Raw genomic sequence first — 16,528 nt, forward strand, 5'->3', positions numbered from 1 at the left:
TAGCATTGCTATTCTGCTGCTACGCACAACTTCTGAATTTATCTTTATAATCATCTTATTAGTTAGATAAAGCTTAGATAATGCAGAAAATCTGATAAATTAAATTCTTCTGACATGCTGCTTCTCTTACCTTCTGTGGCGAAGTATTCAAGATGGCACAGTGTTTGCTCCATATACTGAGAATCTTTTGAAAGCCTCTCAAAAATGACGTTGTCCTATTAAAACCAAATTCATTACATCAGAGTTAAGTCTACATATGAAGTTTCCACTTGTGTATTTACCAGCTCAAGTGAAGTTACCTAGGTGGACTTCCTTATATTAGAACCCAAGACCAAATTTAAAAGTGATGCATTTGGGTTTTAGAGACACTGACTCAAATAATTATCTGGCCAGTGCCAGTGGCAGAGATACTGCATCAGCTAAAAATAATGAGGATGGAAGTACACTCTGCCCTCCACACCCCTTGTCCCTAAAGTGGTGGTCCCCTCCCTCCCCATCAAACAGTACAGAGCACTCCTTTCTGAATTAAGCAGAAACATTGATTTTTCAGACAACATGAGAGTCTGGTCTTACTCAGTAATCACTGCAGACCACTACAGAAGGGTTTCTTGCAATCCTCTCTAGAAAAGATTCCCACTGATGTTAAAAAGTATAAAAAATAAAATATACAAATTAGAAAATATATATTCTATATTTAAAATATATTTTGAATGAAGTTATTAAGTATGAAAAACGATGTTAAAATAGAAGATGGACAAAATGAACAGGTTCTACCTCAACATTACCTTGGAAATAACCTTCCTCCCACAACTCTGTACCACTAAATCAAGTGAAAATTAAATGCTTAATGACGTGAATGACAGCTGCAATCAAAATGCAGCAGCACCACTTATATATATCTAGAGTCTCTAGATTTTATTCGGTGACTACCAGAAGTTGCTATGTATATGCACAATACGCAACCCCTAAATTTGCTTCAATATGTACTCCTCAGCTAACTAAGCATACAGGCCTACATCTAGCACTGAATAGAGACAAACATACAAAACAATTTATGATAAAAGCGTCACGACAGGATGTTTCCATCAGAATGTGGCAGGGTTCATGTAGAACACGCATTTCACTTAAAGTTTAGATGAGTGGTAGATGCAGCAGAACACCAGATTAAGGCAAAAGAGTTGCAGCAGTTAGAGCATTAAACATTTGATCCTGCTCAAACTGAAGACATCAGGAAGTTTTTGACTAGAATTTTGTTTTCCATCCCTTCCACAGCCACACTACAAGAAACTGTTAACACAGGCAGAGCAATAGCAGTGTCTGAAGACAAACAGGTGCAGCTCACTGAGGAGCTACTATGCACACAACTTGGAAGTACTGCAGAGCAAAAGTAGGCTTAACTCATTCCCACCACAGTAGCATGAAGCTGGGACCATCTTTGCCAAATCAGGGGAGTTAACCTGAAGCAACAGAGCAGATCCTTACCAGAAGTCAGAAATAGTTTTCCATGTAGCAAAAAGCCATCTTCCCTCCCCATTTTCCACTGAAATCAGAACCACTCTCCAGCAGCAGCCGATGCTGGTTTTACAGCCTTTGTATTCTGTTAAGTTATTGCTCTTGTCAGTGAAGACAGAAGCACAACATGGTGCAAGCCATGATGACAAATAACAGCAGGTGCAGAGATGTGAGAGAGCCAGATCAAGAGCCAACCACTTGAGAACGAAACGCTAGTATTAGGTTCACACGACAGCATTTAGTCTAGTTCCTGAACTGCTACTGCACAGCTGGGTGAAATCCTGCCTTTGCTTCAGGAGAGGGTACAGGGTACTGCTCCCACTAGTTTCGGGATTTCACTTGGGTAGTAAATAGCCTAACAACCTTCCTGTCTGCAAAAGAAGTCAAAGGAGAAATTACAGCCCTCCTAAATCACTTGGCCCTACACAAAAAGCCAACTGGTATTATGTATGAGACATGGAGTGCCAGCATCAGCCACAGCTGCTGAAACAATAACTGGTAGTATTAGCTCTCCATTGAAGCACCATAATTACTTACAGCCCCTTTGCAGTAGAGCCGGAGTTGTCCTCCTGGAGTTCGAACAATCACTGACATTCTCTTCCTGTTACTATTGAAAGAAAAATATTTGTTTTCATTAGTTATATTGATGAGGATTAAGCCCTGGTCCAGCCAGTGAATTTTCTCAGATGCTCATAATGCTTCGAGGATCAGGTGAGATGGAACAGCGGTAACTTAAGACCTCGCTAGCCCAGACAGCAAGGAAAAACATTAAATTGCACATTTCCAGCTTGAGCCCTGTGGTTCCCATGGGCAAGCACTTGACCAGAATGCCTAGCCCTGCAGCCAAACAGGAGCAAGAACTTGGAAAAAATCAGGATGGCATAACAATCCCTTTGAAAGGAGAAGAATCTCATTCACTCTCGGCTTTTTCTTCTACCTCAAAGACAACAGTTTTAGGGAATCTGGCTAGAAATGGAAACATTAAGACTGAATTTCTATTATTTGTAAGAATAACAGATATTGAAATAACTACCCACTGAGACACAGGAGCAGTTATTTAACTTTCTAGCTCAAAAGAATGCAGAACATGCAGAAATACAGAAAGGAATCAGTACAGACCAGCTCTTGAACTCCCTACCCTTCAAGGGCCATGCACCAAGGCAGTCAAGTTTGGTATCTTGAAACTAAAGGTAAATGGTACCATGCCTCACACAGGTGTTTAATAGTGGAAGGGCGATATTTATTTATTCCTAAAATAAATATTGGCACTATACCTATCCACTTCTCCTTTAAAAGGAACGCTGGAAATAAAAACAAAGCTTGTAAGAGGCAGAGACAAGCTAATCAACTGTCCTCAAGGGAACTTCTGAATACCTGTTTCTTCGGGGTTCATCTGTAAGCACACTGGGATGCATCCCTGGAAGCATCCACAGTCAGGCAGGACAGGGCTTTGATCAACCTGATCTAGTGGAAGGTGTCCCTGTCCATGGCAGGGGTCTTGCACTGGGGATCTTTAATGGTCTTTTCAAAAACAAAACGTTTTATGATTTTAGTTCTTTTCCTTATCAAGAGGAGACCTAACAAACAGATGGAAGCTAGAAGCAGAGGCACCCTCTTTCTTTTCTTGCAAATATTAACAAACAGATCAGAGTGATCTGTTGAAGCGAGTGAAGCAAGTCTGGAAGGACAACAATTAATTAGGTCCAGAATTTCCACAGTAAACGAGTGATCCTGGGCAACTTCCCTGTGCTTTTGGAATGGAATTACAGGAACTCCCTCAAGGGTCATATGGGTAAGTTGGTACCCGGGGAAGAAATAAGACAGCGTTTTCTAGAAGTGCTGCACACAGGCTACCGATGCTCCTGTCTGTGGAGAGCAGTCAGCTTGTCAGAAACGCTGAAGGACTCGTTCAGCCCTTGTCAGGTATTCCCACAGGTAGCCTAAGTAGCTACATTCAGAATGAAAAGGTAAAAAGGAAGCAATCTTTGTGATCTCCACTGATGCAGAGGCGCGATCCACCACAGGCAGCTTCTCACTACCCAAGCAGCAGCCTGATGAATTCAGCATGCCTGCAAGGCTCAGCTTTTCATAGCTGGGGTGCTTCCTACAAAGGCGTGCCAAAAAGCCCTTCAGTAGGAGCCTCCATCTGCTGAAACGGAACACATGCAACTTGCAAAAGCACTCGAAACGTGCAATCTCAAATCAAGCTCTTGCAGTAGACAAGTGACAAACGAGGAGATGAGGCACAGAGTGACATTTCCAGGGCAGCAACTTCACAGTAAACACAGCTTGAGTGGCAGGGGAGACCTCCATGCTCACAATCCAACAGCTGCCACCAGACACTACTTTGTAAGAAGCTCTTTTATAGTCTTACATTGGAAATATGGAAACTTACCTGGAAAACTCCAGCACGTTAAGAATTTCAAAGGTTTTTTCTTTTCCCAGCTACAAAAACAAGACATGTACTATTGTAAATACAGATTGCATGACATTTTTACACATGTAAACTTGTGAGTTACTTAAAGCATCTTTGCTTACATACTTCAGTATAAATAAGCTGTGCTAATAGCTCCCTCTCCTGGTACAAGTGATGCAGAACCTTATTTAATAAAGACACTCAAATTTAAGACTGACACTTGCATTTTACTATTTTTATACTATTTCAATCTTGGATTTTTGATGAAAACAGAGGTGATAACACTCCAATGTTTTAGTTGTTGCAGAGCAGTGCTCACACAAACCCAGGACTGTTCAGCTCCTTGCGCTGCCCTGCCAGCGAGGTACCCAGGGGTGCACAGAGAGCTGGGAGGGGACACAGCCAGGAGCTGGCCCAGACTGCCCAGAGGGATGTGAGAAATAAAGTTTCTCACAGAGACAACCCATACCATTTGGTGTCACACTCAGCAATAACAGCTGGGGTAAAGGAGGAGGAAGGCAGGGAGTGATGGCTTTTGTCTTCCAAGGAACAGTTCCGTGTGATGAGCCCTGCTTTCCTGATGTGGCAGAACACCTGCCTGCCGACAGGAAATAGCAAATGAATTCACTTTTTGCTTTGCTTGTGCACGCAGCTTTTGCTTTATCCTATTAAACTGTCTGTATCTTAAACCAGGAGTTCTTGCACTTTTTCCTTGCTGATTCCCTCCCTCATTCCACCCGGGCAGAGTGAGCAAGTGGCTGAGTAGTGCTCAGCTGCCTGCCAGGGCTAAACCACAACATTATCTTGCTCAGACAATTATCTTACTTGGAAGAAAAGATCAATTTTAATAAAAGGAATTAAAGATTTAGAAGTACAGCAAGCACTAAATACAACTGAGTAAGGGAAGAGGTGCCAGATGTGAATTTCCTTCCTAGGCAAGCGTGCTCCTTTGTGCTTCCTGGACAAAGGAAATATTCTTCAGGCACAACTGCTGTCATTTACCATCAGAGAAGGACAGAGGACTTTGAATCTAAAAAGACTGAGGCACCTCTTCCAAACTGCAAAAGCCTTTTGCACAGAGCTTACTAGAGGCCCTCCCAGTGGCAGCTTGCAGGAACCATACAGGAGGCATTCACACCCTGCATCAGTTTGGCAGTCAGCGAGCCATGCACATCTGCTTACCGCATCAATGATAACCGAGTGTGGAGTCCTTCCTGTGAAGACATAACCAAGTTTCTTTGCTCCTTTCACTAAAGCCCCTTCATCTGTCAACAAAGGAAAAAACTGGTATTTAATACAGTATGTAGAGGAAGAAGCCTGCAAAGCCCATACCTAAACATGCCCTATTATGAAAACAGAAGCCCCATTTGCCCTATATTCAAACTTCCTATCTGACTGCTCCAGTAGCTCTGCACACACTTTCACAAGGACATCCACATTTTACTCCTACAAAGGCCATTTAAGATCAATTAGACCAAGTTCATTCTCAATCCGTATAAAATGTCCTGCAATTACTGAAGCATTAAGCTCTATTGTTGTGGAGGAGCCGTAGTTTTCTTCTGCCTGAAAAAAGGGAAATCCCTGTTCTGAAAGCAAGATCAAAGCCGTGTCACCCTATATTCCTCAAACATGCCTTTGATCCACTTCCTGCTGTAATGGCACCAAGTTCTTGCCCTACAGAAATACAGCACTGTCTTCTGGACACTGAGCTGGGCACTGTCATTAAGAGCTCGAATAACTAAGCTGAAACCAGAGCCACCACCTCTCGTCGGTACTTGCACTGCATTGCTAAGGAGCAAGTGGCATCAAGCCCAAACACCAGGTAAGTGCCTGGCTCAAGTGACCCTTCAGTCACTACAGCTCCCTCGGTCTTCTCACAGCTCATTAACACCGTGAGACCAGAGCTGCCCTGCATGGCCTCCTTACCCTGCTCCTAAAGCACTCTATTAAGACATTAATAGGAAGCATTACTGCTTCTTCACTAAATCACTACAAAAATTGTAGAAATATCTGCAGTAATGGAGATAATTTGATGGGAAGCAGGGTTCTGCTGTTCTGCTTTTGCCATTCTTTACCTCTTTCAGTGCTTCTGTGCTTCCTGACAGAAGGAAAAAATGGGTGAAGGGCAGGCCTGGATACGGCCAAGACTGCTCTTTAGTGTATTGTGTCCTGTTTCAGAACCTGTTACCTGCTTAGAACAACATGGGCAGCTACTAGATCAAGAAAAATACATACATTTGCTCTCATACCAAATAGATAGGTAACTGCACATGGAGAAACAAATCAGTACTTCTAGGTAAGGAAGACAAGTCACTGAAAGTTTTTATTTTTCTCTTTACCTCTGCAGAAAGAGGCCAGAGAAGAAGACCTCATGAGAGCAGGAGGGATGATTAGCCAAGCCCTACAGAAACATAACGGGACTTAACAGCAGTTCTGCAGTAGACATTAAAAGCAGTGTGAACTGATGACAGAAGAAGGCAGATAGCATCATACAAAACATCTTTCTTTTAAAATTAATGATCTTTTCAAAAATTTCTGGACATTCCTTCTATCTCCATCCATCCACTTCTGTTCCCTCACTCTTCCACTCCCAAAAAAAAAAAAAAAAAAAAAAAGAAAGCAGCAACCAACCTGGAGAGGATGCCTGGTAGATTATTTTATTTCCTTGTCTCTCGGGAACAACAGTGTGACACACGGCCAGCAGAGTGAGGAACTCCTGTATGTGCACAGCTGTGGGCTAAACACAACGTCAGGAAAGTCAGTTTTACTATGAGACACAGAGGCAGCTGTCCCCTAACCTGAGAAGATGACCTTTAGACCACAGAAAATAAAAATAAAAAACGATCTATTTCTTATTTTAGTTGTCTCATTGTCTCCAGAACATCAGTGCAGCAGAGCTACAGGCCAGCATTAGCCAACTCTAATGATAAGCATCAGTTAAATTGCAGAAACCTGTGAAGCACTCGGCTCCCAAATACAAAGGTACCCCTTCTGTAGCACACCTTGCTTAATACAGGCAAAGCTGTACACCGTAAAATGCTGATAATAGCCAAGCAACAGGATCTACTACGACTTTGGTGGCTTCCATGACAGTTTTTAGTAGATTCAGAGTAACCACACCAGAATTCAATTCATTGCAAGTGAGATACTTCCAGAGCAGACAGCTGCTGCCTAACCAGCAGAAGGCACCATCGTGTGTCGTTCCAGAAGAATACATCATCCAGCCAAGCAAAAATGTGATCAATGGTCCCTGCGTGCTGAGCATCACGAAAACACAATGCTGTTCACAGGCTGCGCAGTCACGGGTCATGTCTACAACGCTGAAAATGGTGCAGCACTTAGTCACAGGCCTCTGATTAGCTACAATTGCCAGAATTTGCTGCAGAGACTTGAAATAAACCCTCCCACCCCATTCTTGCCTGCTTTCCACCCCTCCCCTCTTGCTCAGCGTTTCCAGTCTCACAGCAGCCAGGAATGGCACTCAACTGCCCAGCTCACAACCCAGCACATTAGGTTCGTCCACAGTTCACACGGACTTTCTTTGCTAAAACAGCTGGCTGAAACTGCTTCTGTTCAACTCTGCTCTAGCCATTAGAGCAGAGAGCTGGAGGCCAGCTGGCCTGCAGCTCCCTCACGAGGGGAGCGGAGGGGCAGGCGCTGAGCTCTGCTCTCTGGGGACAGTGACAGGACCCGAGGGAACGGCATGGAGCTGGGACAGGGGAGGGTCAGGCTGGGGGTTAGGGAAAGGGTCTGCACCCAGAGGGTGCTTGGGCACTGGGACAGGCTGCCCAAGGCAGTGGTCACAGCACTGAGCATGCTGGAGTTCAAGAAGCATTTGGACAGTGCTCTCAGATACGTGGTTTGATTTTAGGATGGTCCTGTGTGGAGCCAGGAGTTGGCCTCAATGACCCTTGTGGGTCCCTTCCAGCTTGGGATATTCCATGATCATACGATTCTGGTAGGTCCACCTCTGCAGAAGTCCCCAAAGTCATCATTTGCAGTTGAGCTTGTGAACTTTCATCAGAATTTCAGCATGTGAAAATGCCAGCTCATTTCCAACGTTCTCATTAGCATAGCATATTTTATAGATACTTTCACTTAACAGAGCCACTGTGAAGTCAAGAGCATTACAAGAGCTGTAAGCACAACATCAGGCCAAAAGAAACACTATTGTAATGTTAAAAACAAGATCTGATGTAGAAAGACACCAACTTTAAAGTTCTTGTACAAGATTGTAGTAAAACGGGGAAACTGTTGGGTTTGTTTTTGTCTTTGCTTTTATTTATTTAATGTACAGAACACAACCTACATACTTGTATGACAGAAGGATTCACTGGCAAAAACAGGATTTCTATTAGAAGAAAAGAAATTACTACAGAAGCCACAGAAGAGTGGCAACTAATATATGCCGTGTTAACACGGCTAAACAAGAAGTCTATCAGAAAAAGGAAATGTAATGAAGTCAGACTGCAGAGCCAATATCCACAATCTTGTTTTACTTCACGTATTTTGAAAAAACATGATAAAGGAAGTGACTGTTTCACAGACATTTATCTTCGCACACATGCTACTGAACTGTACTGTCACATGTCCCTGCAGTAACAGCCATCACTTTTGACAGGCTGGAGTGCAGAGGCTGTGTTCAGGAAAATGAGAGATTGCACATCGTCAGGAGCGAGAGAAACAGCCAGTCCACAGCAAATTGCTGGTCAGGAGGTCACTGCTGCTCCGTTATTTCTAGTGAAAGCACTGCAAGACCTTCATCTCCACAAAACGAACAGCCTGCCCGATTCTCATTTCAGCAACTGCTGCAGACCTTTAATGTCCTTCTTACGAGTGTCTCACCTGGCCTCCTGCATGCTTTCATGCCACATGTTCAACCAGCTGGAAGCAACCTGGCTCTGGTGATGCCACTGATTTTGCTCCTTCCCACATCTCTGTTTCTGCTGTCGAGCCAGCAGTGTAGTTTGGTGCTGTTTTGGTACATTCACAGCTCACAATGGGCTACGTGGCAGCCTTCCAGGTCTACAGCAGCAGATCAGCAGAGGCCCATGTCAGCTCCTGCACACAGCTGTCATTTGTTACCTTCCTGTGTTGTTCCAACACTGACACAATATTTATTGCACTGGCATGAATCAGGGCAGAGTGTTCAAATAATTGCTTCAGAGCTGTTAACAACCAACCTTGTGGTCATACTGGCTTCTGTGATCACACATCCCTTGCACCACGTGAAGCTTAACCCCAGCAGAAGATCAGTTAACCCGCAGGACTTAAAGCTTGCTTTATTATTTATTTTCCTCTATAAAAGCAAAGCTCAGCAACTTTGCTAATCAAATTCTTACTGATTGTCTGTGAGGCATTCCTTGCCTGCCTTTTGTTTGAAGCTCAGCTTTATTTTCCTGCTCCATTTATCTGCAGCAGGAGCAAAGGTTGCATAGGTCGGGCTTTTGCTCTTCTGCCCACAGGTCTCTCTCCTTGTAGGTTCCTTCTTTCCACCATTTTTCTCCCTGAGAACCAACAGCTCTGAGTCAAAGCCACTGCTTCTCTTGGAACAAGGTCAGTGTGGATCACCTGGTCTATAACCTCCTGCATCAGCGACATATCCCACTGATTAAACAATTTAAAAGCATGACCTACAATGAAAGTAGAGTTGCCTTATCTAGAAGACACAGCATTATCCACCATGGAGCAGGGCACAGACCACTAGTCAGGAAATACTATCAAAAGTTCTCATCCCTTTGCATAAGGTGCTCTTCTGTAGACAGAGGGAACAAACAAGGGAGTGAAACTCAGTCTTCTGAGGGGCAAGTTGTACTCCACAGGGCTACATATCTGCATGCCACGTGCAGTGATCTGGGTCTCCTTACTCCTAAGGAGTGACACTGCACCACTCTATGAGCTACTCACAGCCAGATGAAGTTACAAGGAAATTATATGTAAAGTTAAGGATTACATTCAATCTCTATTCACTTCTAGCAGCATCAGATCAGTCTCTCTGTGATATTCCCGGGTTAGCTGGACTGAGAGGTTTCTGAGCAAGAGGCCTAGAAATGGACAGCAAGATATTAAGGCACAGTCTAACAACTTGACCTTGCTGCCTTGAGTGAGTATGGCACAATCTGCACCAAGGACAGCTAGTAAAATACTTATCCATGTCATTAACAGAATTAATTATGACTCCCCTCCTTAAAGAGATACAAAAAAGTGATCTGCCTACTGTTTTGTTCATTAAAATATTTTGAGAGTAGTTGAGGAACCAGTCATGTTGGGCACCTGTACAACAGCGAGGCTGGTAAGGTTGGAGGCAATATTCCAGGAAAAGACTCTATATTCCAGGAAAAAGACTCGAGGAACATGTGGCACTGGCATATTGAGAGTTAAACGCAAGTTTATCTTGTCCAAACCACTGAAAAAAGATCAATGATAAAGATACGGCCTTGTGCTTGAGTAAAAGAAAAATGCTCAAGACCCATACATTGTGAGGGCAAAAGCTAGGAGTGAAAAGTATGTGAGCTCACAATTTGTGAGCTGTAAAATGACAGTTTTACAGGCAACAGTTACTTGCTGAATTAAAGCCTTCCAGAGGTTCTTACCACCTAAACGGTGAGATTCCTACTGTACCTTAAATTCTAGCTTTTCATCCCCGTAAGTAGTGGTATGTGTTTCTTGTTCTCCTTTCTTAAGGAAATAAGAATCATCTTACTACAGTGGTGACTTTAACAAAGTCTGATGGACTAAAAGCCTCGGTTTCCACACACTTCATAAAATTAAGCAGACATCGGAGAGCTGGAAATGAACACTTTCACTGAAGCGAAGGCTCAACAGGAGCACAGGGGTTATCTGTTCTGCCTGGCCAACTGTTAAACTACTCAACATACATACTCACTGAACAAATTCCTGCATATGTAGCTACTCCATGGGCTTGCTTCTTGTCCAAGTGGTAATTTGGGGGCCAGAGAAGTGAGCTGAGATGAGAACTGGAATTAGCAGAGGAAGTTAGGAAAGAATCCAGGGAGACAGAGGAGACTAGGACAAGATCCAAGGTTATTACTCTTTGCTTCTTGACCATCTTCCCTGCACTCTTCACATGCAGATGCAAAGGGGGGTGTAGAAATCCCGCCTCTCCACTCTCAGTTTATTCACAGTGTACGTGCAACTCAAGCACTAAGATAAAAAATGCTTTGCTTAATCACCAAACATTCTTTTAAGTCTTTGGAAATTCTTGCTCTTTTCTTACTCTAATAGCTTATACCATTTCCCTACAGAAACAAGGCAGCAGCGTATTCTTGGCTCTGTCACACAGTTCACCCATCCAACAGAAGCTGCTACTAAAAAGGCACAAGCAGACAAACCTCGGTACTTTCTGCTACACTAAAAGCCCAGAGAAACCAAGAGCCTCTGCACCTTTTTCAGAAGTTATTTTTCCTTGGAGCACTTCCTACAGGGCAATAATTCTTCCACTATTAGTCAAGACTGGACTTGGCCATCAATCAGGCCTTACAAAGCAGTGGCCAAATAGAGCTATGAAACTTAGAGGTGCTGCACGATGTTAAAATCTTCCTACCAGATGGAAGACAGTCTCACGAGGAGGAGAAATACATTATATTTTTATTTTTGACTTGGAAAGAAAATTACTTGGCACCGAGACAGCTCTAAACTAACACATGCAAGTGGATTGAAAAAAAATGCAATCTTCAAGACCAGAGCAGTGAGCAGTTATTGAGTGTTTGTGGAAGATATCACACTGACAGCTCCATCTGCAAAAAGGCAAATGTTTAAAGGGAATTCGTTGCCCAGCTGAGTACAGCAGCATCTGACCCCGCAGGGCTGCTTGTATTAGAAGATCCATTTCATTACCTCAGTTCGCTAAATGGCTGAAGATTGTCACACAAATTCAAATAGCATCTGCGTGTATCAATTAGCTATGAAAACTAAGACACTAAATAGATTTATGTAGGAGACAATTTGTACACTGCCATAAAGCAAAGGGCCAGAAACATGTGAGTATTCACTCTCCCACTACCCTGCAGTCCAGCCCTCACATCACTGATGCGGTTTGACAACTAGACCTGGATTTTATAAGAATGCAAGAACTGCATGCAACACGTTTTTTAGGTCTTGTGCCAAATCATCACTTGTCAGTGGGCGGCATCCATCCCTCCAGCGCAGCCGAGTGACACAGAAGATGACTTCCCTGTAGACCCCTAAAAGCAACAGCTAGTGAGTAAGAGCCCAAGCATACATTATCTGCAGGCTGCGCCTGAATCAGTAGCCTTTAATGCAGAACTTGGAACGCGCAACTGCCATAAACCCCAACTGTAGCTACATCTTAACAAATGGAACACAGGAACGGGAGGGAACCCACATCTCGTCTGCAAGTGACCTGCTGATCTGCACTGCAAAGTCTTTCTGGTGCAGATGACTGCAAAAGCCACACAAGAAGCCACTACATTATCCTGAGAGGGCCATCTTCCTGAAGGTCAGGTAACAGGAGCCATCTTCAGGCTCTGACACCTTGACAAATACGCTGCAGTGCACAGTAATTAAATATTCCTTCAGACATCTGCATCATGTTGCATTTCAAGTTCAGTACTGTAAAGCACAGCAGAAAGCAAAGCTTTGAACAGTATGTTGTAGCTTTATTTCTGTTGCTCATACTAAACTTAGCCAGCCCAGTTACAGATGTTACACTGTTTAACAAGGTCAGCTAACCAAGTTAGCCATTTCAGCTTGCACTTGCAGACAATGTCCACGTCCCCTACTGTGGGACAACTTCTGCAGACTAGAACGGTTGTGCCTTTTTTTTCTTCTTAAATGCAAGCAATACAAATTGTCACGTGTGCAGTCAAATGCTTTGTAGGTGCACATTTTCTGAATAAGAATGGAATTGACAGTCCTAAGGACTAGGGACAGCCCTTTCAGACACAATCAGGCTAAAATTAATCATCACTTGAAGTCTCAGCCATTGCAAGCTTAAGCTTGCAATTGAGCCTTCATTTCTTATGCCCTTTCCATCATTTCCATCATTTGCAATATTTGAAGCAGTTCTCAACAGAACCACCTTGTAATGCCTGGGAGTATAGTTAAAAATGGTATTTTAACAGGAAGGTTAACAGGAAGGATGTTTGAATAGTCTTCAAATAAAAGGTGATAATACATTAAGTCGTTTTTCTTTTAAAGGTTTATACTTTGTAACATCAATTCCTACAAGACACCATCTTCCATATACTGCTGTATATGAAGCTGTTTTATAGCTAGCACTCATATTCAGTGTCATTGTTTCTTCAGTTCAGTAGTAAGCCAAGTGGTCAGGAAGAGGTTGGAGGAAACTATTTTGTTTCCTATTTATTTCTGCTTTCATCTGTTTTACGTCATACCTGCAGAGCAAACAATCACCCAAGCAGATGTGTTGAGCAGTCAGTTCCAGACAGACCACTAACAGGGTGTTCAAGAGACATGTGGCATTCAAGAACTGGACTTACATGGTCATTTTCAATGTTTTGCAGCAGTCTTGGGTCATCAAATTCACATGACTCACTGGTGGGAGGTAGCTGGCTGTGGAGCAAGAGGAGACAAATATAACAATGTCAGTATTTCCATTCTTAATCATCTGTTTCTATTATTTGATCTATATTGTTGGAGACAAAACTAAAATAAAAATCCACTGTCCTTGGAAATATTGTGAAAAAAAAATCATATGGCTAATACACAAAATGCTGAAAATGAGCAATAGTTTCTTCAGAACACCAACAAGAGGCCTCGAACAGTTATGCTTAGAAGTGCATTTCAAGATTCAAGTGTCAGCATACTTCCTAGGACAGATGTAGCAGAAACAGCTTTTAAATGTTCTTAAAACACATAAATAAAAAGTCAACTTGAAATCAAGATAGGCCAAAGATCAATATCCCTACGCTTCCTCTCTAGTATGTGAGTTTTGCTTTAAATTGATCCCTGGAGGATTTTCAGGCCAAGTACTCCAAGTTACTATCTGGAAGAAACTCTTCAACAGAAGAGGAAGCATAAAGGAGAGAAAAGATGGCGATGAAGAAAGCCACAGCATAGAAGAGAGGCATTCACAGAAATTCCATCTCAGCAGAAATAACAACACATCATACCACCTTCTTCCTAAAAGGTGATGACAAAAGTTAGCAGGATCACTAGAGAAGTATAAGAGCTCATCAGGAAGTAGTTTCCAACAACACTCAATCTACATGTTTTTTTGATGGGAGCCCACTTAACTGTATTTGATATTCTAAAACGTATCAGCCCTCTTTGGCTCTTTCCCCCTTCCTCTTAACCTGAACACGGTACAGTGACGCCTCCTGTGTAGCACTTCCTTTTAGGTTTTCATTTCAGTCTGTGGAGTGGGAGAGACACTTCACCTCTATTCATTAAATCTGAGTAAGAGTGCTTCTCGTGACATCGAATCACTGAATGGTGTGGGTTGGAAGGGTTGTTACAGATCACCCAGTCCCACCCCCCTGCCATGGGCAGGGACACCTCCCACCACACCAGGTTGCCCAAAGCCCCATCCAGCCTGGCCTTGAGCACCTCCAGGGATGGGGCATCCACAGCTTCTCTGGGCAGCCTGTGCCAGGGCCTCACCACTCTCACAGTAAATGACATGAGACGTTGCCACATCTAGTTTATCTATTAAAACATAATATTTTAATACAGGGGTTCTTTCATTTTCCTTGTCAGATTTGAACCTACTGATGCCAATGATCAGCAGTACTCTCAGATCGAGAGCCTGATTGTAAAGGTTACTCTTACCTTGCAACTTGGTTGTTGGCAATTGTAAATAAGCATTAGCATGCATCCAAGCCAGCCCAGCCACTGTGCATCCCCCACCTTCCCTTCTCCCATCGTCTCTCCTCTGTGCAAAGTTGTGTCACCACCCACTAGCTCTGCATAAAATGCTCTTCCAGTAGGAGCCTCCACACAAACACATTGTTCCCTTGGGCTCTTTGCTGTTTCAAATTTGAAAGCAGTCTGTTTATATAGATCGTCTACACAGAATAAGACATCTTCAAATATATTTACCTAAAGTCTTCTGATGAACGTTCTCTTTCCAACTCTGGAAAGTGACTGAGGAGTAGGAGGAGGAAAAAAAGAACATTTATTCCACTTTGCAAACTAGAAGTAGATAGAAGGCAGATCAATGAGTCATCATACATATAAACACTGGAATCATGGGTTCAGCTGTTCAAACACTTGAATCAAGTTCTCTACCTTATGAGATATCTGATTTAGCTACTCTGAAACTCAAAGGCTAATTTGCATGGAGATCTTAAGACTGGTCTTTTAAAATTTAGCACAAACAAAAGATACAGTACTGGAGAGTCAAAAAGCCAAGTGCTATGAAATATCGGTGTGACTGAAAGGGATCCCTTTGATAAAAACAGAACAAAAACAGTTTAAGTGTGCATCCCTCCCGTGCATGGAATATTCAACTCTTGCTTTTTGACGACTACAATTACAGTTATATTGCTGTAGTGAAATCCTGGTTATTTGAGTAAGTCACAGAAGCACAACTGATGATTGCTGTTTTTAGGCTTCACCTTCTTCCCTCTGGAAAGGGTCAGAAATTACTTTTGGTTTACTTTAAATTACAATCAGACAAGTTAAGAAACAAAAAAGATTTCTCTTTACATGTAGAGTATTCTCCGGGTTTGCATTTCAGTTTTGGTTGCAGGACGTGAAAATGAAAGCTTTAAACTGTGACCATAAAATATGCTGCAACGTAAACTGAACAGAATGTTCTAATCCTGTTCTGATACCCCAGTATGTATCATCAACATGCACATATTTAGCTAGAGAGTTTCTAAAGTCATACCTACCCATATGTCACTCCAGCAATACTGCATTTCTTGAAGTTCATGATATTACATGTTAGAGTACCTGTTTTATCAGAAAACAGGTATTTTACCTGGAAGAAAAAAAAACAAAACTAATTTTAACTTGCAAAGTAACAAAATCTGAAACAAGCCAAAAACATAATAAGTTTCAGGAAAATTTTGGAAGTGACATAAGACCCAGAAACATTGGCCAGCAGAGGTTTATTACAGCTCAGTTTGTTGTACCAAAGCTAAACAAAAATCCATCAGGGAAACCCTAATGGCATTATTTCTTATTTATGTGTAAATGAATCAATGCCCAAGAAGTAGGTATCAATTGCCAAGGCTCCAGTGTATGGATGTGCTGGCTTACGCTACTTGAACATTCACTGAATCTTTCAGCCGTATTAACATCATACAGAAAGACTGGAATTGAATTAAATGGTTTTTTTCATGTTCTTCAAGAACTGCTAGAGTTTAACACTGAAGAAACTCTGTTTTCTAAAGATCACCATGTGTTTTTCTCCCCTACACCCACAAACACTGCTCTGCAGGGAGTATCATTGAGTGGTATTTCACTGGCAAGCAGAAGCTTTTTCTGTTATCCATGAGCCAGTCCTGAAGTCCGAGATACACAGCCATCATTAGCTGTGCAAGCCAGAAGTCAAAGTGGGTACCTAAAATCTGAGGAACTTTGAGATATTAATAATTCTGACATATACCAAAGTTTTAAAACACATCTGATCAAGTAGTTCAGTTAACG

The 16,528-nt window shown here is 42.5% G+C and overlaps 1 protein-coding gene across 3 annotated transcripts in view; it reads right to left on the reverse strand.

Annotated features, from left to right (window-relative positions):
- ATP8A2 (ATPase phospholipid transporting 8A2) overlaps positions 1–16,528 on the reverse strand; it is a 326,460-nt gene that overhangs the window by 248,605 nt on the left and 61,327 nt on the right. For all 3 annotated transcript variants that reach the window (XM_082759713.1, XM_082759714.1, XM_082759715.1), the window contains 8 exons: positions 15,769–15,857; positions 14,972–15,016; positions 13,411–13,483; positions 6,560–6,665; positions 5,111–5,193; positions 3,908–3,957; positions 2,050–2,119; positions 131–215 (listed from right to left, as the gene is read on the reverse strand). In XM_082759713.1, the coding sequence (XP_082615839.1) occupies positions 131–215; positions 2,050–2,119; positions 3,908–3,957; positions 5,111–5,193; positions 6,560–6,665; positions 13,411–13,483; positions 14,972–15,016; positions 15,769–15,857 (601 nt within the window). The remainder of the gene's footprint in view (positions 1–130; positions 216–2,049; positions 2,120–3,907; positions 3,958–5,110; positions 5,194–6,559; positions 6,666–13,410; positions 13,484–14,971; positions 15,017–15,768; positions 15,858–16,528) is intronic.

Source organism: Aythya marila (assembly GCF_965140915.1).
Source record: "Aythya marila genome assembly, chromosome: 1".
In the NCBI taxonomy this organism is placed as follows: Eukaryota; Metazoa; Chordata; class Aves; order Anseriformes; family Anatidae; genus Aythya; species Aythya marila.